General features: G+C 37.4%; 1 protein-coding gene across 2 annotated transcripts in view; it reads left to right on the plus strand.

Annotated features, from left to right (window-relative positions):
• Nucleotides 1–27,457, plus strand: part of col22a1 (collagen, type XXII, alpha 1) — a 69,937-nt gene that overhangs the window by 33,068 nt on the left and 9,412 nt on the right. For both annotated transcript variants that reach the window (XM_007574319.2, XM_016661914.1), the window contains 37 exons: nucleotides 1,261–1,314; nucleotides 1,405–1,458; nucleotides 1,975–2,010; nucleotides 3,261–3,290; nucleotides 4,533–4,586; nucleotides 4,696–4,749; nucleotides 7,513–7,566; nucleotides 9,683–9,736; nucleotides 9,851–9,904; nucleotides 10,020–10,073; nucleotides 10,495–10,548; nucleotides 10,682–10,726; nucleotides 10,817–10,879; nucleotides 11,749–11,802; nucleotides 11,912–11,953; nucleotides 12,043–12,075; nucleotides 12,164–12,217; nucleotides 15,441–15,494; nucleotides 15,575–15,628; nucleotides 15,716–15,769; nucleotides 15,852–15,905; nucleotides 16,346–16,450; nucleotides 19,608–19,652; nucleotides 21,182–21,259; nucleotides 21,346–21,381; nucleotides 21,462–21,515; nucleotides 21,691–21,735; nucleotides 23,298–23,333; nucleotides 23,427–23,540; nucleotides 23,852–23,905; nucleotides 24,077–24,130; nucleotides 25,749–25,802; nucleotides 25,946–25,999; nucleotides 26,160–26,213; nucleotides 26,301–26,354; nucleotides 26,481–26,534; nucleotides 26,622–26,666. In XM_007574319.2, the coding sequence (XP_007574381.1) occupies nucleotides 1,261–1,314; nucleotides 1,405–1,458; nucleotides 1,975–2,010; nucleotides 3,261–3,290; nucleotides 4,533–4,586; nucleotides 4,696–4,749; nucleotides 7,513–7,566; nucleotides 9,683–9,736; nucleotides 9,851–9,904; nucleotides 10,020–10,073; nucleotides 10,495–10,548; nucleotides 10,682–10,726; nucleotides 10,817–10,879; nucleotides 11,749–11,802; nucleotides 11,912–11,953; nucleotides 12,043–12,075; nucleotides 12,164–12,217; nucleotides 15,441–15,494; nucleotides 15,575–15,628; nucleotides 15,716–15,769; nucleotides 15,852–15,905; nucleotides 16,346–16,450; nucleotides 19,608–19,652; nucleotides 21,182–21,259; nucleotides 21,346–21,381; nucleotides 21,462–21,515; nucleotides 21,691–21,735; nucleotides 23,298–23,333; nucleotides 23,427–23,540; nucleotides 23,852–23,905; nucleotides 24,077–24,130; nucleotides 25,749–25,802; nucleotides 25,946–25,999; nucleotides 26,160–26,213; nucleotides 26,301–26,354; nucleotides 26,481–26,534; nucleotides 26,622–26,666 (1,995 nt within the window). The remainder of the gene's footprint in view (nucleotides 1–1,260; nucleotides 1,315–1,404; nucleotides 1,459–1,974; nucleotides 2,011–3,260; nucleotides 3,291–4,532; nucleotides 4,587–4,695; nucleotides 4,750–7,512; nucleotides 7,567–9,682; nucleotides 9,737–9,850; nucleotides 9,905–10,019; nucleotides 10,074–10,494; nucleotides 10,549–10,681; nucleotides 10,727–10,816; nucleotides 10,880–11,748; nucleotides 11,803–11,911; nucleotides 11,954–12,042; nucleotides 12,076–12,163; nucleotides 12,218–15,440; nucleotides 15,495–15,574; nucleotides 15,629–15,715; nucleotides 15,770–15,851; nucleotides 15,906–16,345; nucleotides 16,451–19,607; nucleotides 19,653–21,181; nucleotides 21,260–21,345; nucleotides 21,382–21,461; nucleotides 21,516–21,690; nucleotides 21,736–23,297; nucleotides 23,334–23,426; nucleotides 23,541–23,851; nucleotides 23,906–24,076; nucleotides 24,131–25,748; nucleotides 25,803–25,945; nucleotides 26,000–26,159; nucleotides 26,214–26,300; nucleotides 26,355–26,480; nucleotides 26,535–26,621; nucleotides 26,667–27,457) is intronic.

Raw genomic sequence — 27,457 nt, forward strand, 5'->3', positions numbered from 1 at the left:
TATATATATATAAATATTAGCAAATATTTTATTTTATTTCTGCTGTGGGTGGGGTCCATCAAATTAGTACGGTTTTAGAAGGAAGGAAATGAACACCAGAATGAAGCACCAAAGAAGGTATTAGATGCAAATCAAGAAAAGATACAAGACATTTATCCCACATAAGATTCTGCTAGCTTAGCACAACTGATTATTTAATAATATGACTTACTTGTTAGCTACTACTAGCATATTAATGACTTATTACCTTACTTTAGCAATGATTGTATCGACAATAGTTTCTAATATGTCAGCAAAGCAGCTTAGCAATTAAGCTGAAGTTAACATTTTTGCTAAGAATTGCAAGTCATAGGGCTGCACAGTGGCGCAGTTGGTAGAGCTGTTGCCTTGCAGCAAGAAGGTTCCCGGCCCCGGTCTTTCTGCATGGAGCTTGCATGTTCTCCCTGTGCATGCGTGGGTTTTCTCCGGGTACTCCGGTTTCCTCCCTCAGTCCAAAAACATGACTGTTAGGTTAATTGGCCTCTCCAAATTGCCCCTAGGTGTGAGTGTGTGTGTGTGCATGGTTGTGTGTCTCTGTGTTGCCCTGTGACAGACTGGCGACCTGTCCAGGGTGTACCCCGCCTCTCGCCCGGAACGTTAGCTGGGGATAGGCACCAGCAACCCTCCCGACCCCACTGAGGGACAAGGGTGTTCAGAAAATGGATGGATGGATGGATTGCAAGTCTTTTTTTTTTCTTTTTTTATACTATGGCCAGAGATGCCATTGCCTCACTTTGTGAGAAAGCAGTAGCTAGCAGTAGTTTTACATAAAGAAACTCAAATTTTAAACTGGTTTTAGCATCATATTTTAACAACGAGTACTGAGAGAACAACTTTCACTACTAAAACACCATTCTCTGTTGGAATTCACTGTGTAATGTAGATCCTTACTGTAACTCTGAGAATACCAATAACCTGCCAAGTTGAAAGCTAAAAAAATATACAAACCAGCAGAGGAACATTCAGCCTTTGTGTTATCTGTTGAAAGTCCTGCTCTCTCTCACTCTCCTGCAGCTTCAGTGACCTGCAGACATATTGTAGAAAATACAGTTTCCTGTGGAATATCTTCTTGCATATTACCTGTATTAGTCCAGTTCCAGTTCCTGGAAACAGAGGCTCCTGGATCTTCTAAATCTTTTTTTTTTAATGATTAACATAATCCAACTATTTTCTCCTACCTCTGCTTGAAAACATTTGACATAAGCCTTGTTTACATTTTAGGGTCTTCCGGGTGTAGACGGATTGCCTGGAAAACCCGGACTACCTGGAAAAGATGTGAGTTTAATCAAATGATCAAGGTTTTGTTTTTACAAGGAAACTTTAATTTAGATTTTCTGATTTTTTTTTTTTTTTTTTGTCCCTCAGGGTCTGAGAGGACTGACTGGAGCGCCTGGACCAAACGGAATCAAAGGCAACAAGGTTTGCACACCTTCCCGCTGCCATTCGCATCCCATTCTCAGGAATACAGAATACTGCCATGAGCATAGTGTCAACAAGTCAAGCTGATATGATTATTTTAAACTGGAAATCTTCCAAGGCTTCCCAAGCTTACAGTCTGCTCTCACCAGACATTCCTCAGTCTCCTCGTTGCACCATCAAACCCGTCTCGCTCCATTTGTCTAAGAAAATAAAAAGCGGAGTTCGTTTCGTCTGTCTGCAATTACTGGCTTTGATGATTCTCCCAGTGATGCACATTTGCTTGTAACACCACACCCTGCTGTATGTACACATCAGAAGGCACGCATAGACAGTCCCGCAAGGATACGTCCACCACAAGTTCCACTTTGCTTCGGCTTACAATAAGTACACGGTTAAACGTGACTCATTTCATGGATTACGGTAGCAGCTGTGTTATTATCACATTGCTTCATGGTCTTTATTTATGGGGGTATTTTCATCCTGATGGTGTTTGTTCTTGCGTGAACTCTGCCACAGGGGGAGAGAGGACTTCCTGGATTACCTGGGGATATGGTGAGTATCAACAAAGTCAAAAAAGTAAAAACGGCTGAAGTTATTAACAGTTGTTTGCAGTGGTGAACAATTTATTATTTTTTTTATGTAAGGTGGACGTTGAGTCTGTAATAAAATATACCTAATAAATCTATCTAATTTGGAGTAACAAGTTTCAAAGGAGAGGTAGAACTCTGATTGCCATTTAATTTAGGCTGGTTAAGCTTTGAGAGTGCTTGATGTATTGCTTAAATGAATAGTTCAGAGTTTGATTTTTTTAAAGTGGGGTTTTGTGGAATAGTTCTGAGCAGTCAGTTCTCTACCCACTTTCTGATAAGGATCAAGGAGACATTTAAAAAAGCTTGATGTACATATTTATTTATCACCAGAAGACTAAAATAAGTACCACTATTTACCATGTAATTAAAGCTGCAGTATGTAACTTTTATAAAAAAGTTTTTTTTTTTGTTTTGTTTTTTTTTTTTACATATTTGTTGAAACTATCTCTATGTTGTGACTCTAGTATGAGACAGGTAATCTGCAAAAAAAATGTTTCTCTATATTCTCCAAGTGCTCTCAGTTATAACTAGAAACAACCAATCAGAGGCAGGAGGCGTGACTTAGTGCTGTCAATTACACTCTGTGTATTGACTCTCATGCCCATTTTGCTGCCCCTTCTCTTGTTCTCTGCTACGCTGCAGCAGGGAACAGGCACCTGTTGCTAAATCACCTGTTGTGATTTAGCATTCACCTGTTGTGAATGCTAAATCTAATTAGCATAGCCACCAATGATGCCTGATAAATAGTTTCCCTGTAATAGCTAGTTGTTTCTCCTCTATTAGCACATTTAGCAACGAATACATGAGGTTGATTGACAGTGCTAAGACCCTCCTCCGGGTGCTGATTGGTTGCTTTTTGGTCAGAAATGGCGCATCTCTTCATACAGCAATAGCAGCTCAGGTAGCAGGTGAAGGAGATCGATCTTCACCTGTCTGATAGTATACTGATTATCTGTCTGATAATCAGTATACTAGATTATACTGATTATCTGTCTGATAGTATACTGTCACGACATGATGACAGCTTTAACAAATATGTAAAAATATATATTTTTAAAATTACATACTGCAACTTTAAAGTTTCCACTTATATCATCTCATCAGTGAGTTGTCAGGCTTTTCTGGCACATTAATGTTTTTTGAAATGTAAAAGTAACCATTACTTGAAATATTCTGATAATTTATTTATTTACTTTTTATTTACTATTAAAGGTGCAACAAGAAGGCCTACGAGGTGAAAGGGTAAGTTACTATCTGCCACGAAGCATATTTCAACTATTTGGCTCATGAACTCAAAAGATTATTATTATGTGATATTTTTGTCACCAGCATCCACTTCATTGGGCATTCCAGCAGATTTCTGTGCTTAATTATTATTAATAATAAATAGCATAGTCAAGTCACAACAAATAAAGCTAATGTCTTGTAAAGTCATGTTTTTGTTCTTATGAAATATAAAGAAGGATAATATAAAGCAGAATGTTGGGAACACACAACGATAATAGTATTAAAATATATATTAAAAACAGCATTAAGAATAATGTACTGTCCAGTAAGGACAAAATTCTAACATGAAATACTTAGCAGTTATCAAAAATAGCATACAAAAGAATGTGAAACTGAGGAGAATAATTATGGAAAGATGTAACAAAATATGCATGTGTATTTGTGCATTTTACGACATCATTTACAGTACATAAAAATAAAACTACAAACATTGGAGATGTGCTAATACTATTTGAAATTTTATTTCAAAAAAGGTCAAACTAATTCTGAGCGTGAGTTTTAAATTGGCTGTCAGAATTTTAAGGCAAATTAAAAATAAGATAAACTTAAAATACAAAAAGATATCACTTTCTAGTGGAATTATAATAAGTAAGCATATGGTAGCTTATGATTATTGGTATTGTTTAAACCTTTTGCAAGTACGTCTCTACTGATGAGACTATAACCGGTAAAGAATTTATCTTCAATGCTAACAGTTGTTTCTGGCTGGAATACAGTTAGCATGGCCGTGCACAGACCATTTAGCATGCTGTGCACCAGTGGTAAATGGCCTGTATTTATAGCACTTCATCAAGCCCAGAGGACTCCAAAGCACTTAACACTACTTTCAGTCATTCACACACTGATTCACATACTGACCAGTCCTGTGACCTGACTAGCCCTCCCCACATCATCGTCTACTCAGTCAGCTAAACTTTTTAGTGATTTTGATAGATATCTAAATGCCATGTCCAAATCCTGAACTTAAACTAGTGATTAGGTGAAGACAGATTTCCAAATGAGTTTTATGCAGGACTTATTAAGTCAATAAACCAAATACCTGCCTCCTAAGATTAGCATTGGGTACCGTCACAAACTCTAAAGTGGCATTTTTGAAGTCTGGGACCAGACAGCTAGCCTCTGCCACTCTACCACCTTAGTTTATATTTTTGTAAATCTCTATATACCTCATACTCCCATATGCTGCTCTTGTTTCAGGGAGAGCCTGGACCTCCTGGGCCTCCTGGAGCAGACGGTCGACCAGGACCAGCTGTAAGAATTACATTTTAGCTTCTGACTTGTGATGTCAAGGGAAAACAGACTATTTGACTGTATATCCCACTCAGGCTGTATTAACTCTGACTAATAATTTGTTTCTCAGGGTCCTGCTGGTCCACCGGGTCTGCCTGGTGAGCACGGCGATCCTGGCCAAATGGTAAGACTTTGACAGAACTTAAATGTGACTAATCTGGTAGTATAAGCTACTTGTACATACAAACATCAATCTTTTCTGGATCGAGGTGTCTGCATTGTGTATTAGGAAAAGGCATCATAAAGGTTAACATTTTAGATTTGCATGTACATCCACAATAGGCTTTACAAAAAAAATATAATGGATATTCTTTTTCAGCAATATTAGCAAGACTGACAAATGTATTAGAGTCAAAATTCTGCAGAAGTACCAATGGACCACACAAGTGTTATCATGTAACAATAGTATGTAATTACTGTTATTACATAATTATTACTACATTATAAAGTAATGTTTACTGTTTCTACAAAGTTACTTTGTTCTTACATAGTAGTAACTATGTTGTTACATAGTAGTAATTATGTTGTTACATAGTAGTAGCTATGTTACATAGTGGTTACTTTGCTGTTACATAGTAGTAACAATGTTATTACATAGTTATATGTGCTATGTGTCAAAATTTAAAGTTTCTTATTCAGCTGGCAATAGAAGGAAGAATTGAACCAGAAAATACATAGAGCTAAAGCAGTCCTGAAGGAAACTTAGCTAGGGTTTAAGGCATTCAGGAACAACTAATACAATGGACCGTATATTTAAATCAGTACAACTCCAAAGTCATGTAAATAATGTAATTACTGCAGTCTTCTTCAAAAATTCCTAAATAATAACTTTGACCATCTTAAGGTGGTTGTACCTGCTTATCATTTATTATTTGAAATCAAAGGATTACTTTGAGAAACCTTTTTATCAAGCACATTGTATGTTCACTTTGGAAAAAAGTGAAAGCTTTATATGAACTTGCCAAGCATATATTATGGTCCAACAAAGCATTTGGCTTTTCCAAAGATGGACGCTAAGTGCTTCTGTCCCAAGACAAAAAGGACCTTTCAAATTGTTGTCAGAAATATGCCAAAAGCCCGAGCTCTGTTATGGCATGGAGTGTTGTCGGTGCTCTTAACAAAGGTCATTTAAACTTCTGTGAGAAGAAAAAGGTCATAGCTATCAAGACACATTATAATATTTTAATCAGCAATAACTCTGCATATTAATATATTTACAGGGAGTTTGCGACAACTGAAAGCTGTATTGCTTGTTAAGCCAAACAGAATATCCAATATTGGCTTTCTCCAGTCTTATAAAACGTTCAGTCTTTTTAACATTAAAAATATCAAAACGCACAAGAATTATTTTGTGAGCTCACCATGAAAAGACAATTTTGTACATTGGCTTTGCATGGAAAAAAAAAAACAACAAAAAAACATTTTGAAATAAAATCTGCACGTTCCTGAATCTGTACAGAGACAGCAAGCCAGATAAATGCTCATTTTAAGCTAAAAAATTATGATCATTCTTTAAAAAAAATTAAAACTCTTAATATGCAAGAATACAACTTTTAACTGATGAAAGTTGATGTTTAAATGAGATGCAAGAGAATTTCTGATGTTGTGGGAGGGAAATTGAGACATAAGGACCTTATTGTGAGCACCTGACTCATCAGTAAGTGTGTTGGAATAAAACTCCTCAGCTGCTCAGCTGGACAGTCCAAGTTTCAGAGAGGCCGTGCTTTGATCCCACCAAGACATCCCATGCTAAATTGATAATAATGTGGTGTTTTGTTTTTATATTGAAAGGCTGTGCAGGAAATGAAAACATGTCAGAGGTCACCACATCTAGTACCGGTAGTTGGACATTCTAAAATGCTTAATGTGAAAAACACATCAGGTGAAAAATGTTGGTTAATGTCACAAAACAGCATTCAATAATTAGCTAAATTGCCTGCTGTGATGAGTGAAAACTCCAGCTGGAATCATTGTGTATTATGTAAACATCAAAATTGGCTAAATTAAATCACCACTTTGCCAAGTCTACTTGGTACTTCTCAGAATTTGTGTTAATTTAATTCTTTTGATAAGGCATTGAGTAGTTTTAATACTTGAAAGAGTTAAAGCTCTTTCAAGTATCCCTATAAAACTTTTTCCCTTCCAATACGATACCGGTATCACAGCTTTGAGTATTGGACAATGCTGATATTGACCCGATACGATATATGAATCATACATACTTTTATTGCTTATTTTTGAGTGAAAAGGTATCAAAAACAAACTTTCCAGTTAGAGGAAGAAAATGAAACAAGTTTATCCTTGTTTCTTTTTTTGTTTGTTCATTAATTATTTTACCACAGATATAGCCATCATTGGCTTTTGCAATATTCAATTCAGCTCAATTCAATTCAGTTTATTTCTATAACTCTAATTCACAACTTTGAGGCAGTTTGCCAAAAAAGTAATTTAAATTCAATCATACATAGATTCCAATTTATCCTAATTACCAAGCAGTACATTAAGCTGTGTTCATCTATTAATTTTTAAAAAAAAGTTTTCTTACAAAGAGAACTCAACAAGTTGCGTGTAGTCATTGCTGTGTGGCATAGGGAAAACAACCACTCCTCACACAGAAAACCCCAACTTTGATGTAAACGGACAAACTTGTAGATGTCATTTAAAACGTCTTGATATTCTGTATTAAACTGTTCCAGGTTTTATGATTCTTGAATGAAAGCAGCTTTCTTCAGAAGTGGTTTCCTAAAGTCCCCCCAAAAAACCAGTTGCGCAGGCTTCCCTGTGTGGTTTGAGACGGAAGTTGTTTCTGGTGGATATGAACCTTATTGAATGCTCACTGATGTTCTTCTTTAATTAAATTTTATTAATCCACACTGTTTCTTTTCAGGGAAAGAAAGGTGAAAATGGACTGCCGGGAATTGAAGGCCTTCCTGGACCTCCAGTAGGAACAAAATCCTTGTTATTACACAAATTTCCTTCCTTTTATAACAAATGTGGCAAGATAACTTTAGGAATTACAGAATAGTCACAATGGATCTGGTAAAAACCTACATTTTACTATGTGGATGTGTACATATTTTTGTTTACTTTATATCCTGTTGGTTTCTCTTTTTTTGAGTTTATGCTAATGGTTTACAAAGAATTTGATATGCTATACCCTTTTAGACCAAAAAGATCAGGCGCATTTTATTTTATCTGGCTGGTGTTGATGCTCTTTCTAAAAAGTTGATGTACATAAATCTGTGTCACTTTAATCCATAATAAATTGAGTCTTTCCTGTTTTATAATCTCATAAAATTACATAAAATTAATTGGTGTTACACAGTTATGTCAAAGCTTCTTCAAGTATCTAATATTGATTTACTTGTTAACCTTAGCTAAAGTGCTGTCAGTAGCATGTCGCTAGCATGTTGCTAACATTGACTCACTATGTTTAGTATGAATTACTACATTTGTTCGTTAAGCTAAAACTGGCTTAAATGTTAAGGTTAGCTAAAGTTCTGTTGAACCATCAGTAGCAGACTGTTTTATAGGAAATGAAGAGAAATTCATGTTAATTAAATAAGTAGCTGCAAAATGTTTGGTCTGTTAACACTTTGCTGCAATAAGTGGAACATAGACAAAAAACATAAGCAGCAAATTGTGCAAGATTATGTGCTAAATTTATTTGCGGGTAGAAACACCGGCCAAGATTAAGCAAGCAGGAAAATCTGCTACGTGCCGCCCTCTAGTGGCTTATCAGAGTTACTTGTTCACATTTCCTACTTATTAATGCAATAATTTAGAAAGATATTACTGTAGGACAGTCAAGGCAGCTGAAAAATTCATCATCATCAGTATGAGCAACTCTATTAAAAACAAACAAAAGAGATCTGAGCTCTCTGTCTGACACTCTATTAGTTAGCATAGTAAATGACCGGACCATTAGAACAAGGCTGAAAAGATGTGGTTTGTTTGGAAAGAATGTCAGGAAAACTTTTCATTACAAAACTTTTCATTATAAAAAAAATACTGCAGAAAAACTTTCCAAGTTTTCAAAGCTACATCTGAATAAACCACAATAATTTTATGGTAATGTAATTCAGACCAAAGAAAAGATGTTTGGTCTAAAGGCAGCTGTGTGTTTTTTATTTTTTATTATTTTTTTTTATTTCAGCCTATATGCACATGCACTTTCTATCTGTTGCAAAGCATGGTGGTGGAGGAATGATGATTTGCCTTGTAGATACAGGAGTTTTGTTGTCATTGATTTTGTTTCACATTTCTATGAGGGAACATTGACTCAAGAACATATCTGTCATGGGTCTTTAACCTCTGGGACTCTTAACTTTGTTTTTAAATCTAACATTAATAAAATTTAAATCAAACAATACATAGCATGAGAACAATTAAAAAAAAATTAAACAATTTTCTGTTTAAAAGCAATGCATGATGTACATTTATTTCCACAAAAGGATATGTACAGTTTTCTCAAGAAAATGACACTAATGATGTAAGATATTCTGTTTTAGGCTCTAAGCCTTAAAATATGGATAATTCAGTTCAGAAAAAAAATATTCACCCTATTTTTGAAAATGATTAAAATATATTCATGGCTGCATAAACATAAAGAAAATACATGCTACATAATGTCTTATGAGATAAGGTGGGGGAATAAAACTATTCTAAAGACTCATGTATGTTTATTCAAGACAAAAGAAAAAGCTCTTTGGATTGTAAATGTTAATAAACACAGCAGGTATTCAACCATTCAAAATAATGATCAAGGTGTCGCATTGGGTGCCATATGGAGTAATAAATCTGTTGTGTTTTACACCCATGAGACCAGTTTTATTATTATTACTCTACAACTTGGTAAAAGCCTGGATATTTTTATGTTCTGAAACATAAAAGCTACACACCTGGGGTGTACTTTCTACTCTTCAATAATCTATACCTGAATGATTGTTGAGAAGTATATTTGTTTTTCATTATTGTAATAAAAAAATCACATTTAATGGTTAAGTACATGATGAAATATCATTTCAAACAGTGTTTCTTTTCCCCTTCTTTTTAAGGGTCCGCTCGGTCCGCCGGGTCCACCGGGGGGACCAGGACCAATGGGACAGCCTGTGAGTGATGAGCTAAAATCAGTGTTTAACATTGCCTTCTGAAATTGTTATGGAAATAAACATGTTTTGGGTACAACTGATAGACACTAAAGTACCTCCTGTGTGTTTTCCCAGGGATTACCTGGTGAACTAGGATTTCCGGGTAAACCAGGAGAGCCAGGAAAACCTGTGAGTTTAGTTTGTAATCCTAAAAACGTGTCATTCTGTTTTTTTTTTTAACCTTTACTAAAGGTTTGGAGTTTGTCCTCAGCCACTGTAACCATTTATCTCATGATCTTTTAAGGGAATACCTGGGAAGGATGGCCTGGATGGTCTTGCTGGTACTGATGGCTCTGTGGTCAGTACAAGCCTCAAAATTCCTCTTTTAACCCTCAAACACCTGATCACAATTGTGTCAGAACTACTTTTTGATATCTATAAACAGTTCAGGAAGCTTCAGACCCAAATCTAATGGCCAAATGCTTACGGAAACACAAAACACAAATGACCATTGAAGCTTTTGAGGGTGAAAATCAAAGCACAAACATACAGAACTGTCAGCATGTGACTGTCAGATTTCTGTAGTTTTTGAAACATTTCAGCATCACAGAAAAGCAAAACCGTGGAATCTGCAATGGGGCAATTGCTTTTCCAAAAGTGAAGCAATTGATCAGCGTATTTTTAATCCAAACTTACATGTGACATGTTGTCTATCATCTGTAAAGAGCTTTTTGCGATTAAATGGATGCTCTCTTAATGTTGATCTTTTGTCCTCAAAGGGGCCCAGAGGAGAACGGGGAACAGACGGTTTTCCTGGAAAGCCTGGACCTAAGGTACCACTACTTCATCTATCCCTGGAACACACATAGACTGAGGGAAACCACATTATATGTGACCCCAGGAGGTGGCATATGTTTTCTCCATGTGCAAAGCTGACATTTTGGTGGCTATGTCTCTTATCTGCAGGGTGATGAAGGGCCTCCTGGACCAAGAGGTCCTCCAGGGGAGAGAGTAAGTTCAGACCCTTTCTTATTTAGGACCTGAGATACTTTTATTGAAACAGAAAGTGTGCTTTACAAAGTCATGTAAATTTCTTAACAGGGAGAAGCTGGGGCCCCCGGTCAACCAGGTGCTGATGGTGCACGAGGAGACAGAGGGACTCCGGTAGGAATTAACACCAAAATACTGATTGGAACTGGATGAAAGACCTTTTGTCCAAGCCTAGACAAATTATCTGGAGTATTAGGTGGAACATTACTTGTTATAATATGTAAGAGAAGTCACGATGCTAACAGCAACTAGCCTGCTCACTAAAAACATCAGTTATAGCAGTTGATTTAAGTTTGGGTTTATATTATTATTACTCCCAGTTTGGAGCACAGACTGGGAGCAATAATTATGGAACAGAACATACCACCAGTACTGGTTCACTGCTGTTGACTGCTGCATTATAATACATTTGCTTTTACCTTGCATATTATTTATTACTGAATTTCAAACAAATACAAGTAAGGTAAGGGCAGCCTGAAAACAGCAGGTAGTAGAGTAGACTACTGCCTGTTTATGGTTTAGTTTGTGTTTCAGTGTTCAGATTTTTTTGTGGAACCTGAATCCAAATATTCACAGAAATTTGCCATTTTGCAAACTTTTTCATAGAACACATCTAAAATATTTGAAGTAAAATGCAGCTTGGGAACCTTAAATATCTGTGCATTATGCTACTGATGTGCTACTGGCTGGTGTTTGCCAAGCAGCCAATCTAGGAGTACCATTTCTGTTCCTTGGACTGATTGACTGATTGACATAAATGGTTGGGTCAGATGAGCGTGTGATGTCGCATCGTAACGATTTGTGAATTCAATTGAAGTCGTATTGTAAACATCATTTCTAGCTGTAACATAGAAAAGTTTGAGGGGGATCAATGTTTTTGACAATAAAATGAAAACATTTAAACTTCCCTTTTGTATATTTAAAACTGATGTGCCAGAAATGTGTGGAAACTCAGTTATTTGCTTCTTCTGTTCTTAATAAAGGGAGAAAGAGGAACAGAGGGACCATTTGGGCCAAAAGGTGAAAAGGGTGACAAGGTAAATGTTGGGAAACACTTCAAGATGGCTGCTGTGGTTGTTGCTTTGTAGTGGCTACACTGAGGTAGTTACCATGCGGACTCTGTGAACATGCCGTCTCTCGCCTCAGGGTGAAGTTGGGCCACGGGGACTCCCTGGAGTTCCAGGAAACGTAAGTTGACCACCAGCCATTTTTCATGTAGAGTACAAGTCTCTGCTTCAGTTTAAGTTACCATATTCTGTGATGCGTTGTGTTGACAGGTTGCTAATGTCATCCCAGAGCCTGGAGAGCCGGTGAGTAGACACTTATACTTAAGAACACTTTTCTACTGTAACTTTGTGCTGCAATTTTAAACTAACGTTCAGCTCTCCTGTCTCACAGGGGAAGCCGGGAGAGAAGGGGGAGAAAGGGGACCAAGGAAAACCAGGAGAATCGGTGATGCTTTTTTCTTTCCCTTTTTTTCCCTCTAAGAAAATAGTAAAAAGCACATCTAGTAATGTGCTCACATATCCACTAGATGTCAGCAGAGATTTTTCTTCAACATATAAAATTGTCCTGAACTCAGCAGCCTGGAAGCTGTTCAGGACATCGTGTACGTCCAGCAGTCACATGCAGAGAGGGGGACAGGGGGTGCTTGAGCACCTGCCCCTTTTGCTCCTTGCCCCCAAGTGTCCTTTTGGTCAATTTTTTTTTTTTTTTTTTTTTTCTAAGCATTCTTCTGGCACGTACGTATGACATGTACTAAAATTATTTGGTTTTATGTTGGTTTTTTTTGGGTTTTTTTGTGAAAACATAATAAGCCCTCTGGTCACCTTGTTACCTTTGACCTTTTGCCCGTGACGCATGACGCAATTACCTCTCGCGCAGTGAGATAAAGCAGCTAACTGCAGAGTTCAAAGTGACATATACAATCAAAGTAGCTTTGATTGTATATTTCACAATTTTGTAATTTATCATTGTTTATTAAACTCTGAAAGCTGTGTGGCTTTGTTAATATTATGTCCTAGAATGCGGTTAGATGTGCCCATTTTTTTTTGAGCACCTGCCCCTTTAGTGGTCTCTGCACGGCCCTGCCGTCCAGTTAATTAGTTTGTATATTATGTCAGCTTAACACATCACTATTAGTACAGCTTTAATATAAAATGCTGTAAACAAATTGTACCTGTGTGAATCACTATACTTTGTAGTATATTACTTCTTACATCAGTAACACAATGTTGAGAAACATTATTTACCAACCATTACAGATTTCTTTTTCTATATATATAGAAAAACTCTTTTCTTTTCTTCCTATTCTTTTGGTCTCATATATATATATATATATATATATATATATATATATATGAGACCAAAAGAATATATATGAGACCAAAAGAATAGGAAGAAAAGAAAAGAGTATGAAAATATTTTTAGATTGATGATTTCATTTATTAAGGAGAAAAAATCAACTTCTGGCTCTGTTTTTTGGAAGTTCAATTCCTCTAGCAACACCTGGAGCTAATTACTGCTTGACCTGTACGACCAGGAAATGATTCAAATCGACACCATGAAGTTGGTTAAACGGCCTAGAAAAGTAACTCATTGTGCCCTCGAACTAAGAAATTCAAGATAAAAGGTTTCTTGGCATTTATCAGTCTGCAACGGGTCAGAAAGTCTTAGTGGGGAATCTTTCCAGAAATGGTTGACTTACTGAAGTTACTCCAAGAGGCAGATTGTTTATGACTCATGTCAGAAAGAAAAACTCAAATATAACATGGATTTATTACACATAGAGATAAACATTTCAGGCCTTTATTTCTTGTAATTCTGTTGACTCACAGATGATGAAAACTCCAGATTCCCTGTCTCAGTTACTTGGAATATGAGAGAAGAAAGATAAAAAAAAGAAACAGAAATGTTGAGCTTGTGGAAAGTGTATTCATTTCTCTGCACTGAGTATTTGGTTGGGTCTAACTTGGCATGAATTACGGCATGGTTCTGCTGAGGTGGAATGGAAGTTCAGGTTAGATCAATAGAAGTCAAAAGGCCATATGGATTGGTGCTTCTGGTGTCTCTCATCTTCCCCTCCAGATTCTGGGACACTGATTTCCAAATCAAATGCAAACTTTACTTTACTTTCTTCTGAAAAGGGAACTTTGAACCACTGATCAACAGTCCAGGTCATTTTCTCTCCTCTGACTCAGTCCACTCCTTGTTAAGTTCCCCCAAATAGATTTTATTTCTCAATGCCCTCAAGGTTATCTTTGTTGCCGGTGCACATTTTCCTACCACATGTTTTACTTCCACTGAACTTTCTGTGAATATGCCTGGATGCAGCTTTCTGTGAACAACCAGCTTCTTTAGCAATGACCTTTAATGACAGCTCAGTCGGCTGATTTTCCCAGAAGTAATAGCAAGTTCTGCTGATCAACTCTAACTGTGTTTCCATTGACCATATAATTGTGCAATTTTGAAAATATATTTGCTAAAGGGAAACACGGCAATTAAACAAAAAAAAAAAAAAAAAGTGTTTTGAGAAAAAAAGTTGCCACAAGAAGAAGAGAGAGGTGTTTTTATTTTGGCTGTATAAAAAATAGTTTATATCACAAAACTGCAATGGAAAAACCTGTTTCACATCACACGAGTCACACGGTCAACATGTGACTAAATAAAACTTCCAATAAACTGTCAATAAAACACAAAGAAGAAGTAGTTGGAGGATCATGGTGAGGCATGATTTTTAACGACTTATCAAACTTATTCATTTGTGATTTTAATTGTGTTTCTTATCTAATGCAAAATTTTAATCTTTTTTTACATTAACGAAATATCAGCAAGATATTTGTAATGGAAATGTCGTTTGAAGGCTGAGGAAACTTTGCAGGTATTTTGAGTCAATTAGCTGATTAGGGTGCAACACCATGAGTTTCCCGTATTCAACTTTTTTCCAATATTTCAAGCTTCTGAGACATGGATTTTGGGTTTTCTTTTTTTTTCCCATGATTATAATCCTGTAATCATCAAAATCACAAGAAACAAAGGCTTCAAACATTTCACTCTCTATGTAACAAACCCATACAGTAAGTTAGTTTCACTTGCTGAAATGAGTGACAAAAAATATTGGGCTTTTCCACAGTATCCTCACTTATTTTTTAATGTAGTCATGCAAAAAGTGGAAAAAATAAAGCTGTCATCAGGTAAGGTCAGTATCTTGATTCACCAACAAGAGGAGGTCAGATATTACTGGCATCCATGAGGAAGTTCCGGGGCCAAACCCGTCTGACTGGAAAGAACACAGAGGTCCTTCTCAGATTTTCCTGAAAATATGTCTGGATGAAAATATTCCAGGGACTGAGGCAACCTAAACGCTTTTTGTTGTGAGATGGCACCTGGCTCAAACATGACCTGGATGAAGGTTTTTGACTCCATTAGTCAAAGTCTGGACTTTAATCCCACTGAGATTCTGTCGAATGACCTTCAACTTGTCCTTCACATTCAGGAAAATCCCTCCAGTTTGGTAGAAATGAACCAATTCTGGAAGAAAGAGCAGGCAAAGATTGTTCCAATGTGATATTTCAGTTATCCCAAACACTTGATGGCAGCAGTTGTCACCCATTTTATTTAGAGCTACTGTAATTCTTACAATGGAGATTTGCTAAAATACGATGTTTCCCTTCAGGGTCCAAGAGGCTTACCAGGTGAACAAGGTTTCCAAGGACAACCAGGACCACCTGTAAGAACCCCATAGTGTATTTTTTATATAGCTCCATCATTTTGTATGAAATGTGTGTGATTAGCTTTCGGTTTTTTTAGGGTCCAAAAGGTGATACCGGACTCACAGGGGAGATCGGCCGTGTAGGAGACCCTGTAAGCTGTTTTGGCTAAAACAAGTCTTCCATTGAGAAATAAAATGCGCTCTAATCATATAGTCAACATTTTTATGCTTATTCCCAGGGTCCACCTGGTGCGGCAGGATCCCAGGGACCACGTGGTGCACCAGGAACTGTGGTAAATAGCGTTTTACATTTACCCCAAATCTCTTTTCCAACATGAAAATCGATTCAGTTTGAAAACAACCCATTTTTTACAGGGTATTCCAGGCATCATTGGGCCTCCGGGTCCAGCCGGACAGAGAGGAGATAAGGTGAGTGTGTTGTGTCTGGGCTGGGCTGGATGTCCTCTGTTTCTCTGCCAGTTCTTGAATTTGTTTCACCACATCAGCAGCAGGGAGGATTTTTCACATTAGTGATGCAGAACAAGTCCAAAGTTTGCTCTCTTTTTGTTTTATAAATCATTTATTGTCCCTCCGGGTTCTTCTGTGAAATTAAAACTACAACATCATGATCCAGTTTCCCATTTCACCTGCTGTGTGTTGTCTCTTAGTGGATGTCACATTTCAGCTCTCAAACTTTGAGTCAGGGAGGAAAATCAGTCATCAGAGATGAAATTGGCTGTGAAAAAAGTGGAAATGGCACTGAATTCATAATACAATGCAATAAATAGATCTGTAGCACCTGATTCCCTGTCAGAGCTCACAACAGACAGTAACGTTGCTTCTTCTTTTGATTCAACCGTTTGTAATAGGGAGAGCAAGGTAAACCAGGACAACCTGGTTCCCGAGGCCCACCAGGAGAGCCTGGTATCATTGGACCTCCTGGAGCACCTGGGAAGGGCAAAGATGGCCAAAACGTAAGATTATTAATTAATTTATGTCATTTTTTTTCACTCTTTAGATCTGTTTAGTTGCTAATCTTTTAATAATAATCACAGCAAGATGTTCCTCTTTCAAGTGTTACAAGAGTGTTTTGCAGCAGATACCCTGGCATATCTGTGCTTTTGCTCCAACAATATTTATTACAGTGTAGTAAATGTACACTGTAGAAAAAAAGGGGTAAATGTACCATAGAAACATGAAGTAATTTTCTGTTAAGTTTGAACAGGTTTTCCTGTTTTCTACTTTATATCAATGCCTGTGAGATATACGGTAAAAATAGGTAAAATTTAAGTTTTTAATCTACAGAAATGTTTGAGTGTACCAGAAGCAGCTTAAATTTCAGTTTTAGATTAGCAGAAATGTGAGTAAAATAAACATGATAAACTGTCACATCATGATAAAAATATGTTTTAGAGCTCACAGAAATGTTTGTACAGTTAACTACTTCTCTTTTAATTTTTCTTACATTGAACTTTTCAGGATGCTTTTTAATGAAGAGCAAAAATGACTTCCATTTGCTGGTCCACGTCAATCAATTCCCACTCCTCTGCTTCACTATCACGACTCTACATTAGCTCATATGTCTATCTATTCAATAAGTTAGCAGCAAAAAGAGTTTTTGAATTGAACATTTTGCTTATTTTGTTTGGTTTTCGATTAAAACATAATGAATTGTGAATAATTACAGCCCTGTGATTAACTCTAATTCATTTTCTTCGAGTTCCACCAGTCAGCTGACTGGGAGGGTTCAGCTGCTCTGTGCAATAAAAAACTAGAAAAAAACCCCACATATTTTCACCAGCTTACATCTCAAGTCTTGAAACCAACTTTTTAAATGAAACAACAGGTCCAGCATATCAATGTCGGTTTGCAGTCTTCAGCTGGCTGCTTTCCATAATCTTTACCTAAATGTAATTTCAAAGAATGGATCAAATGACTTTTTTGGTGCAGAACAGATGTTGGAATTGCACCAGGCTCTTCATAAACTACAGTATTAAACTGTCAATTCAAATTTACCCTCCCAAAGCTGCTGCTGCCAAAACTCCGATTGAAATGAAGTTGCTGGTCTTGACTGACATTTTTATGGGTCCTTCTAATCCTCAGGTTTCACCAACTTCCACATCTCAGTGGTTGTTTATTATTTTTGTGTTGCCTCAGTTTTGCTGAGTCATCTAGCATTTATTTACTGTTTTTATATATAATTAATGAAAGCATGGACATGAAGTTAGACATGCTTGTGTAGGAATGAAAAGCTATAGGTTATACAAGGCCATTAAACTTTATTTATGCATCATATCAAGTGGTGGGACCCGATTAAAATTGAGTTAACTGCAGGGTCAGTAATTCATTATTAAACCATATATTTACAAAGTAGGCATCATGTTCAATTCAAAAATCTTTTTGCTGCTAAATTATAAATGAACCCTTAGTAGGCTAACGAAAAGCAGCTTTATCATCCATTGTTGTTGTTAGCGGATGTTGCTTGTGCATCAGATTTACAGCCGTACCAGAAACAAAACACAAAGTTTCCTGGCTGGAATGCGAGAAATTGTGTTAAATTTTATAACGTATTAAAGTCTATGTAAATAATTCATCAAAATTAAATGTGTTAAGGTCCCGGTCATAAACGTATAACAACCGCAAAGTTTTAATGTCACTTATTGGGCTTTTTCTTTGTGGTAGACCAACACAGGATAGTTAGTAGAATGGTATTATTGTACAAAGAAAAATTTGAAAAGTGTGACGAGCGTTTGTATTCAGATGTTAATCTGACATCTTTACCTCTGTTCGGCTGAATCTAATTATAGTTTAGATAGAGAGCGTCAGTAATCAAATACAATGAAATTAGGTCCAGCTTACAGTCCAAGTCAAGGCAAACATGTGGAATTAATTGTTCTGATGAAAAATAAACTTTTTGGCCTACATGTAGGGTGTTGTGTGGTAGAAAACCAACGCTACACATGTCCCTGAACACACCATCTGCACATGGTTCACCTACTGGTAGCACCATCATATAGAGATGCTTTCCTGAAGCTATTACAGGGAAGCTGACCACAGTCAACCACAATTAAGTCTAAAAAAAAACTTGAGACCCCCTCTAAAAACACATATAACTGTCTATTTTTATAGTTCAAACACCAAATATATCTTAATATTTAATAATATTCACAGTAGTAGCACAACCTTAGTGCTACCACAGAAGCTAGCATCTACAGTCTTCCATATTTCCAATCTTGGATGAACGGCCAGTTGGCGTCAATAAATGGCACTCCTGGACTGACTCTTAGCAAATGCCAGCTAAAAGTGTGACAGTTAGCATTGTGGCTAGGTGTTTCAGCCTTGGCTTCATTTTCTTTGGAATATTTTAGAAAATAATCCCCAACTAGGTGGATTTTTGCGCAAATAATTTAGTTACATTCCAAAGAAAATACGCGAATAGATTGGGGGTCCACCGTGTGTATATGTGAAGAATTAAAAGCTAATTAAATGGCTTTCAACCTTGTTTTAGTCTACATCAGGAAATCCTAATAAAACATGTAGAAATTAATTTTAACATAAAAAAGTGTGATAAATATGAAGGGATGTGAAGAATTTTGCAAAGGAATGTATTAACTTTGAGTTTTTAATGTTAAAAAGTATGTTTCAAAATAAATAATAAGGAAAACAACTTAGCTATTTCTTTAAGTAAGTTTAAGATCTGAACATTAATCCACAGTCAAATTAAGTTCATGCTGCACTTCTGAACCTTTTGTGTTCCACATGTTTCCTCCCTGTAAACATCTGTGGGCTTGTTGAGCTACACAGTAACACAAACATCTGTCTGTGCAGAAAACGAGCCCAAGTGGCAGATTTATCTGCACACCACAACACGTTCCTTCAGACATGCGTCTGTCCTGCTGACGAGGCGGGCGCAAACAGGAAGGACATTGTTAAGATGCATCGCATTAAACCAGCGCAGGAGTGCAACAACTGCTGTTGTTTTACAGTTGCCAGGCGCTGCCAGGAGGCCCCACTAGAGCAACACGCCTGGCGGAAATTTTTGCAACAAGCTCAAGTTATTGATTGGAAAAAAAAAAAGAAGAAAGAAGTAATTTAAGTGCAAACAGTTTGTTTTTATTTGTGACCCTACAGGGAGAGCCGGGACCACCAGGGAATCAAGGACTACCTGGAATCAAGGTATAGTGATTTAAAAACATTTTTATAATTAAGTTTTCAAGAGCAGCAACTTCTTCACCACACCTGGATTCCTTCTATGTGGAAACTGAACGTTTAGTCTCAATAAGGAAATGTACAACTTGAACGTTAGTCAGGCTCACTTCAAGAATAAAGTTATTATGAGAATAATAACAATAATAATAAAGTGACAGTATTACAAGAATGATAAAATGAGAATGAAGTCATATTATGAGAGGAAAGTCATAGTATTAAGAGATTGCATGACAGTAAACTCAGACTAAGTGAGAACAGTCTTAATTATGTGAGATTAAAGTCACAATATTACCAGAATAAGGTGATAGTAATATTAGAACAAAGTGATATTACGAGAATAAAGTCATAGTAATAAAATCATATTATGTCACTATTGTTGTAATAATACAGAAATATTTATATTACAAAGATAAAGCCATAATATTATCATAATAAAGTTGTATATTTGGAGAATGAGTTGGTAACCTTATGGGAATTTCTCCATACAAAATAATTAAAAATGAAATGTTAATGTAGTTGTAAAATTATTCTTTGGTCTCAGTTTTACAAATGACTTTAGCATCAGATTATCATCAGTAGCAGTTTTGATCTCATTAAAATGATTTTTTTCTCATAATTTTACAACTTCTGATAAGATTATGACTTTATTGTCATAATACTAAAAGTCTGATTCTAATACTTGCAGAAACTAAACCTCACATAAAAGAAATACCAGCATGGGTGGAAAAAAAAATGGAGATTTACTGATAAAAGATTTCACCTGGTGACTCTAGTTTTTGCCAAGTCACAATTCTTTAAAAACTATTACATAAGAACAGCATCCAGAGTATTTTGTTGTACTTTATTTAATCTCGAAACAATGTAGACACAGGGTTCACATTAAACTTTGTTTAGCACCTTGCATATTTAGCATCTCACCAGTGAGCTTAGCTAGCATTAAAAAGAAAAATGCATACTCCTTTGTGAAAGTAGAATCTTACCGTAACACTGAGGCTTCCACACATTTCCTAATCCAGCATTTTCCATGAGGGATACAGCTCAAAGTGATCAAACAACACAACTTTGCTAAATTTAGCTTAGCCATCTTGTGCATCACTGAAAGCTTCATTCTCACTCGGTGCCCTGAAGAATCCGACATTTATCAATATGTTGTAGAAAACAGATATTTTCAACTGAAATATCTTTTTACATCTCTGTGCCGCCTCTCGAATTAATTTGAACACCCATCTTTTACTGGAAAAAGCTAGTTTTGAAAGTTTTTCCTGGAGTAGCAACTTCCACACCAAAAGGTGTAGCTTACAGCACCACCTGGTGGACAATCAAGTAGCCTACATGTCTACAGCAAGAAAAGCTTATTTTGGTAAACTTATCAAATAATCATACGTATATTTCCTCCTCTGATGATTAAGGGTTGGTGTTCAGCTCCACATTAAATGTACTGTGGTATTTTATCATTGCTAAATAAACATAAAATATAATATTTATTTTTTCCTTAGGGCCCACCTGGACAACGCGGACCCCCAGGGTTACCTGGGGACAGGGGCTCTCCAGGGGAAGGGAAAGAGGGACCTCCGGTAAGAACATGATTCTGGGCTGAAATGATTCACCTTCGGTGGACTGAATCGCAGAGATCCATATGTTACTATGTTTGTCTCTGCAGGGGCCTCCAGGGAAAAATGGGGAACCAGGACCTGCGGTAGTTATTCACTAGATGAAGATTACAGAATATGTCTGTCTTTCTGCTGTCCTTCTTCAGTTTGTGTGTCTGTCTTTCAGGGGTTGAGAGGCCAACCAGGAGTTGCAGGTCCTCAAGGTCCAGCAGGGCACAATGTAAGTTTAACCCTAACAAATAACTAAAGAATGATGGGAACTTTCACAGCAGAAATGTTGTTTGGATCTAGCATGTCTGGTTCTGTAGAATTTGGTGGATGTTATATTTTTTTTTGTCATTTGGCAGGTAACCCTTAATTAAAAATTTAACTTTTTGCTTTTGCTCCAAACTAAGGGTTTACCAGGAAGGCCAGGAGAAAAGGGATCTCAAGGAGAGCCTGTAAGTTTGCATGTTAAGTGCTTTTGCACTCATGACTCAATCTGTAGGTTTTCTCATTTTTGAGCTCAAAGAGCTGTGACTTCAGTATCGTCTAGCATTTTTCCTTAGAGAGAGTAATACTCCCGTCATCCGGGGAAGACCAGTGCAGCATTTCCCATTCCATCCTTTCTGGGCTCTCAGATCTTTCCTTGCTGAGCAGAGTAACATTCTCTTGTTTTAGCTGGTTAGGTCTATGATCTAACCTTATTTTGGGTGGTTCAACTCTGAATCATGGTTTCTACACATTCTGGACAGTATAGAAATAAATGTAAGTATTTTCCAAAGGTCTATAGGGACAGAAAAAGAAAACGGTAAAAAAAATTATATTTCCAGATTTTATTCTATATTCCATTGTTTAAAAGTTGTTTCCATCTGTCAATCAGTTTATCACAAAGTTAAAGGAACAAGTAAATGTTGAAGTTCTTTAGACTGGTGAATGATGTTTTGTTTTTGGAGATATCATGGCCTACTTCAAGCAGTCCCGGTTAGGGTGCATTCACACCAGCCCTAGTCAGTAGTCAGTTTTAGTCTAACTGTAGTCTAAGTGAAGGTTTATTTGGGGAGGTGTGAATGCACAATCAGACCAAAAAATGTAACTCTGGCCCACCTGAAAAACAAGGTCTCAGTTCAGTTGAAGTGAACTCTGGTGCGATTCAAATGCGTATGTGAATACCAAGCGGACCAAGCAGGCCACTCCAAAAGCAGGAAGCGGACTATAGTACAGGGCATTCTGGGTGAATACAACTAAAACAAATACATGAGGCTAGCGCTAGCGGGAAAAATGTCTTATGGTCTTCTACCAAAGACAAAAGAGAAATCCTTCAACCGCTGAAAGCTAACATCACTCCATATTTGTTTACATTTTGTGAAGAAGGAAGTTGCGCTCATTGTCTTCTTCAGAGATTTTCCTATTGTTTTCTTCAGTGGTTTTTGGTGCAGCGCCACAACAGGTGAAAGGCGAACAAGTTTTTTCAAAGGGTTTGATGCGTTTGACCCAATTTGGTGTGAAAGCAAACCTCACCAGCTGAAAATGTAACAATGTTCCAATTTTGGTTCCTAATAGAACCAAGTCCACTGGACTATCAAGTGTGAATGATTGCTTGATTCTACAGACCTGGCAGTAGTCAGCCATGATTACTGAGTGTGGCTAATGAAATTAAAGCTAGCTTTCTCAAAAATGGTGTTGTTACAATTTATTCATGATCTAACAAGGTGGATGATTACTTTTCCGACTTGGGCCAGGTTTGTTTGCCCAACTTTTTTTCCTCCTTGAACAAAATCCTCTTTTCAAAACTACATATTCTTATCTTTGTCTAATAATATCATTTGCATGACCATCTGAAACATTTAACTGAGACAGGAAAACTGAGTTTACTTGCTTATTGCTAAAGCATCTTTCTGGTTAGTACTGATAAAAGCATTATTTGTATCCCTAAATAATTATTAGAAGTATAAGTATTCCCAATGAATACAGTCTTTAATCTTGTTTTGTGGATGACTGTTTTCTTTTTGCTGCCTCTCAGGGAAAATCAGCAGATCTATCCGACTTAAATCTGAAGGTAAGGAGATTCTCTGCCACAGTACTGAGAAAAGAATTCACATGGATTCCCTGGCTGACCACTTCATCACAAACCTGTCTGTGGCATCTTTAGGATATTTGCTCAGACTGCCCCGCAGGTCCGCCCGGACCGCCCGGACTACCAGGGGTCCCAGGAGATAAAGGACACCAGGGACCTCCTGGAAAAAATGGCCAAGATGGATATCCGGTAAGAACAAAGCCGTTACCCGGGTCTCATAATTCTAAAGTTCTCCCTGGCGATTTAAAGTCTATTATAGTACCTTTTCACATCTTTAAGAGTTGTGTTATAAAGTGTGTCTTCACTAAATTCACCCTTTGTGACGAATGAGGTCCGAGCTTTGGCATCATCTGTCACTGTAGCTGTGATGGATGGCAAGGCTCTGTCTGCATCATTAGTTGCGCCTCCTGTGGGGGGCAACGGTGAACTATTAGAACCCACCAGTGGCGCTCTGCAATGTCTGCCTGGCCAGAGACTGATGGCTTTCTGTGCTATTACAGGGGCCCCCTGGACCAACTGGACTTCAGGGGTCTCCTGGAAGTGATGGCGCAAAGGTAAGTTTACTCACTGGCCTCAGTCTTATTGCTCCAATGGGAGAATCTAACAAGTTAATCATAAGTTGGAAAATTCATATACTAGGTGACATGGTATCAAGATCTCTAGCAAAACTTAACTTATACTCACATTCCTTTACAGCAATTTAAAGATTTTTTGTTTCTCTACAGGGCATAAAAGGGGATCAAGGACCTCCTGGAGGTCCTGGAGACAAAGGAGAAAAGGTATATTCATCATGAGTGCTCACATATTGTATTTTTTTGGGGGGGAGGGTGTTAACTGGTAGTACAAAGCAAAATATTGCATAATTGTGAAGTGGACTGAATACATTTTCTTAAAAAAAAAAAAAAAAGATAAAATGCATACTGCCTTTGTGTTCACTCCATTGAATCTGAATTCTATTTTGCTGCAACCAAAATCTGAAAGACTTTTGGGTGGTATGTCTTTCTCTTTATTGAAAACAATGTCAGACCAAACTGCACATGGCAATACGGCAGACATGTGCGTTCGCTCTGTCTGAGCAGAGAATGAACACCTGCTTGCAACTACCTACATCAAGGCAACACAGATTGTCACAGAAAAAGTAACAAAAAGTGTAGCGCAAAGGGTTGCTTGTTCTGTATTACAGTAGAGAGATTTGCAGAAGAAAATATGAAATTCATTCAAGGACAAACTGGGCAGCAGTGTGAATGAATAAGTACAGAACAACCTAAACTCAAATCTTTGACAGTCTCCTTCAGCTTTGTACATGTTGATGCATTCATTCTCAATTATGTTTTCAGTCTGGACTTTGACTGGGCCATTTTAAAACATGGATATGTTTATCCTAATATATATACCATACCTCTGTTTGTATTTGGGGTTACTGTTCAACTAGATGAGTCTTCTAGTGGGTTTTCTTCTAGAGATTCTTATATTTTAGATCATCCATCTTCCCTGATAAAATCTATCCCTAAGGGATGATGGTGCCACAGTGGAGACTGTGTGAAGTACTAATTTTTAATTACATTGATCTCATCTGACCAGAGCAGCTATAATAGCAGACAGTATTGACCAACATTTAATAGGCCTTTTAATGGATTAATTTCAGCAATCTGCTTATCTTTCACAAATGCCAGATTTGTGGAGAGCACCAGGAACCTTTTGATTGCTTCTCCAAGCTTATACTAAAGTTTAGAGAAGCTCTACATCCCAAAGCTAATAGCTAAGGCTGTTAGCTTTAGTAGACATGCATATCTTAGAGATGCAGGAGAATGACATATTGTTTTGTAACCTAACCCCCATGTGTCCTTTGACCTTTGTGGTGTGTTCTTTGACCTTTGTGGTGTGTCCTTTGATCTTTGTGGTGTGTTCTTTGACCTTTGTAGTTTGTCCTTTGATCTTTGTGGCGTGTTCTTTGATCTTTGTGGTGTGTCCTTTGATCTTTGTGGTGTCTTCTTTGACCTTTGTGGTGTCTTCTTTGACCTTTGTGGTGTGTCCTTTGATCTTTGTGGTGTGTCCTTTGACCTTTGTGGTGTGTTCCTTGATCTTTATGAACTTAAACACATAGGTGGGCTACACTTACTAATTAGGTTGCTTCTGAAGACAGATTGGATTGGTGAGATGGGATTTATGGGCCCTTTTAGATTTTATTTGTATGAAAAGGTAAACATCATGTCGTCATTTCCTTTCTGCTTGGCAGCCATACACTACATGGAATTGGTCTCTCACGTAAAATTCAAAAACCTTGACTTTTTGTAATTGTAGCAAATTGTAGAAAAGTTAGAAAGTTATGAATACTTTTCTAAGACACTACAGCTGAACTGGGTAGCTGTGTTTTAACCACCGCTGCTTTCATCACAGGGCCATCCAGGACCCCCTGGCCATCCAGGTCCTGCAGGATTAATGGGTGCTCCTGTAAGTAGCTTTTTTATAAATAGTGATCAGTATTTACAGAACAAGCACAATTGGGATTTTTTGCAAATCCACATTTATTTGGTGCTACAGCATGGTTTTCTATTTCTGTTGACCTTCACTGATGCTACATCTTTATTCTTTAGGGTAACGACGGCCAACCTGGCCAAGTTGGACCCCCAGGCCCTCCTGGAGAAAAGGTTAGGCTGCATTTGCTGTATTCTCCTCTCAGAATGTTCATTTCCCATATGTCATTTTGTGCAGCCTCTAGCATGTAGGTCAGCCAGCACGCGCTGTAATAGCAGCTATTAATCATTTCTTGTTTTCCTCTGGTGACCACGGCGTGTTTGTTTTCTCCAGGGCAAAGAGGGACTCAAAGGAATCCAAGGACCACCGGGTCTTCCCGGCTTGATAGTAAGGGAAAAGAACATTTTTATGTATTGTGACAAAATATTTTACACTAACTGAAGATGCTGAATGACCATTTTTGTAAACATTCAGGGTCAGCCTGGGAAAATGGGAAAAGATGGCAGACCAGGTGAATCAGGAGAACCTGTAAGTAGGCAAAACTAACCCAACCAATATCTGGTATAATACCGTCTATAAAACATGGTCTAAATTGTGTACACAGACGCAAAGCTCTACTGACACCATTTCTATCATTTGTTTCTTTCCTTCCAGGGGAAACAAGGTGAACCTGGACCTCCAGGAAACCCTGGACTCCGGGGACTCCCTGTAAGTAAGCAACACTAATCGGATTTGATAGAAGAAGCTTCCAGAGTGCCAAATGACTAACGTTCTGCTTCCTCTGCTTCCTCCCAGGGCTTCAAGGGCCACAGAGGAGAGTCTGGACCTCCAGGAGAAAAGGTAGAAGTTGTTTTTCATGTGCTGATCTTAAAAAAAATGAACATACTGTACAGGACAGCAGTATGAATATTCATTTTGGCCTTTTGATGAAGCACTCAAACCTTTTTTTTTTGTTGAAACATAATTACACCACAAACCACTGAAATTAACTGTAAAACCAACAATTTGGTGCAGAAGTTTGCTTTAAATATGGATTTGTTGTGAATTTTATTTAACCATAAAGACTAAATATGTCCATATGTCCAGAACCTTCAAAGCATCACACATTTAATAAAAGTTGTGTATCATTCCAATGTGTTGAATCTGTAGCTCTTCTGTAAAATCACTGACGACAATTTCCTCAAACCGCAGCAAATGTAGCTGCTTCTAAATGGGGTTTGTTGCTCTAAATGTTCACCTCCTTCGCTGCCATCATTCTTAATGACTTATCACATAAACAAACTTACTCACATGTGATTTTAGTTTCATTTCTTAATGGAAACATTGCAATTGCAAAGTTGTGTTGTTTTTTTCAACATTAGCAGAAAATGGACCAAGATTTGCGGACATTTGTAATGGAAATGCCTCAGTGTCTCTGTGAGTCTGTTGTTTCTCACTGTTGTTAAAGTTGTGTCCCCATGAGATTTTAGCCTATTCAGAGTTTTAAAGCCAGGAATAGTCTGTGCAGCACTGTGATGTCAGACACCTGCTCTTTTTCTTCACACACACACACACACACACACACACACACACACACACACACACACACACACCTCTTTTAGAAGAAGCAGCACACCTGCTGCTTTGCCACT

The sequence above is a fragment of the Poecilia formosa genome, unplaced genomic scaffold (assembly GCF_000485575.1).
Source record: "Poecilia formosa unplaced genomic scaffold, Poecilia_formosa-5.1.2 Scaffold349, whole genome shotgun sequence".
In the NCBI taxonomy this organism is placed as follows: domain Eukaryota; kingdom Metazoa; phylum Chordata; class Actinopteri; order Cyprinodontiformes; family Poeciliidae; genus Poecilia; species Poecilia formosa.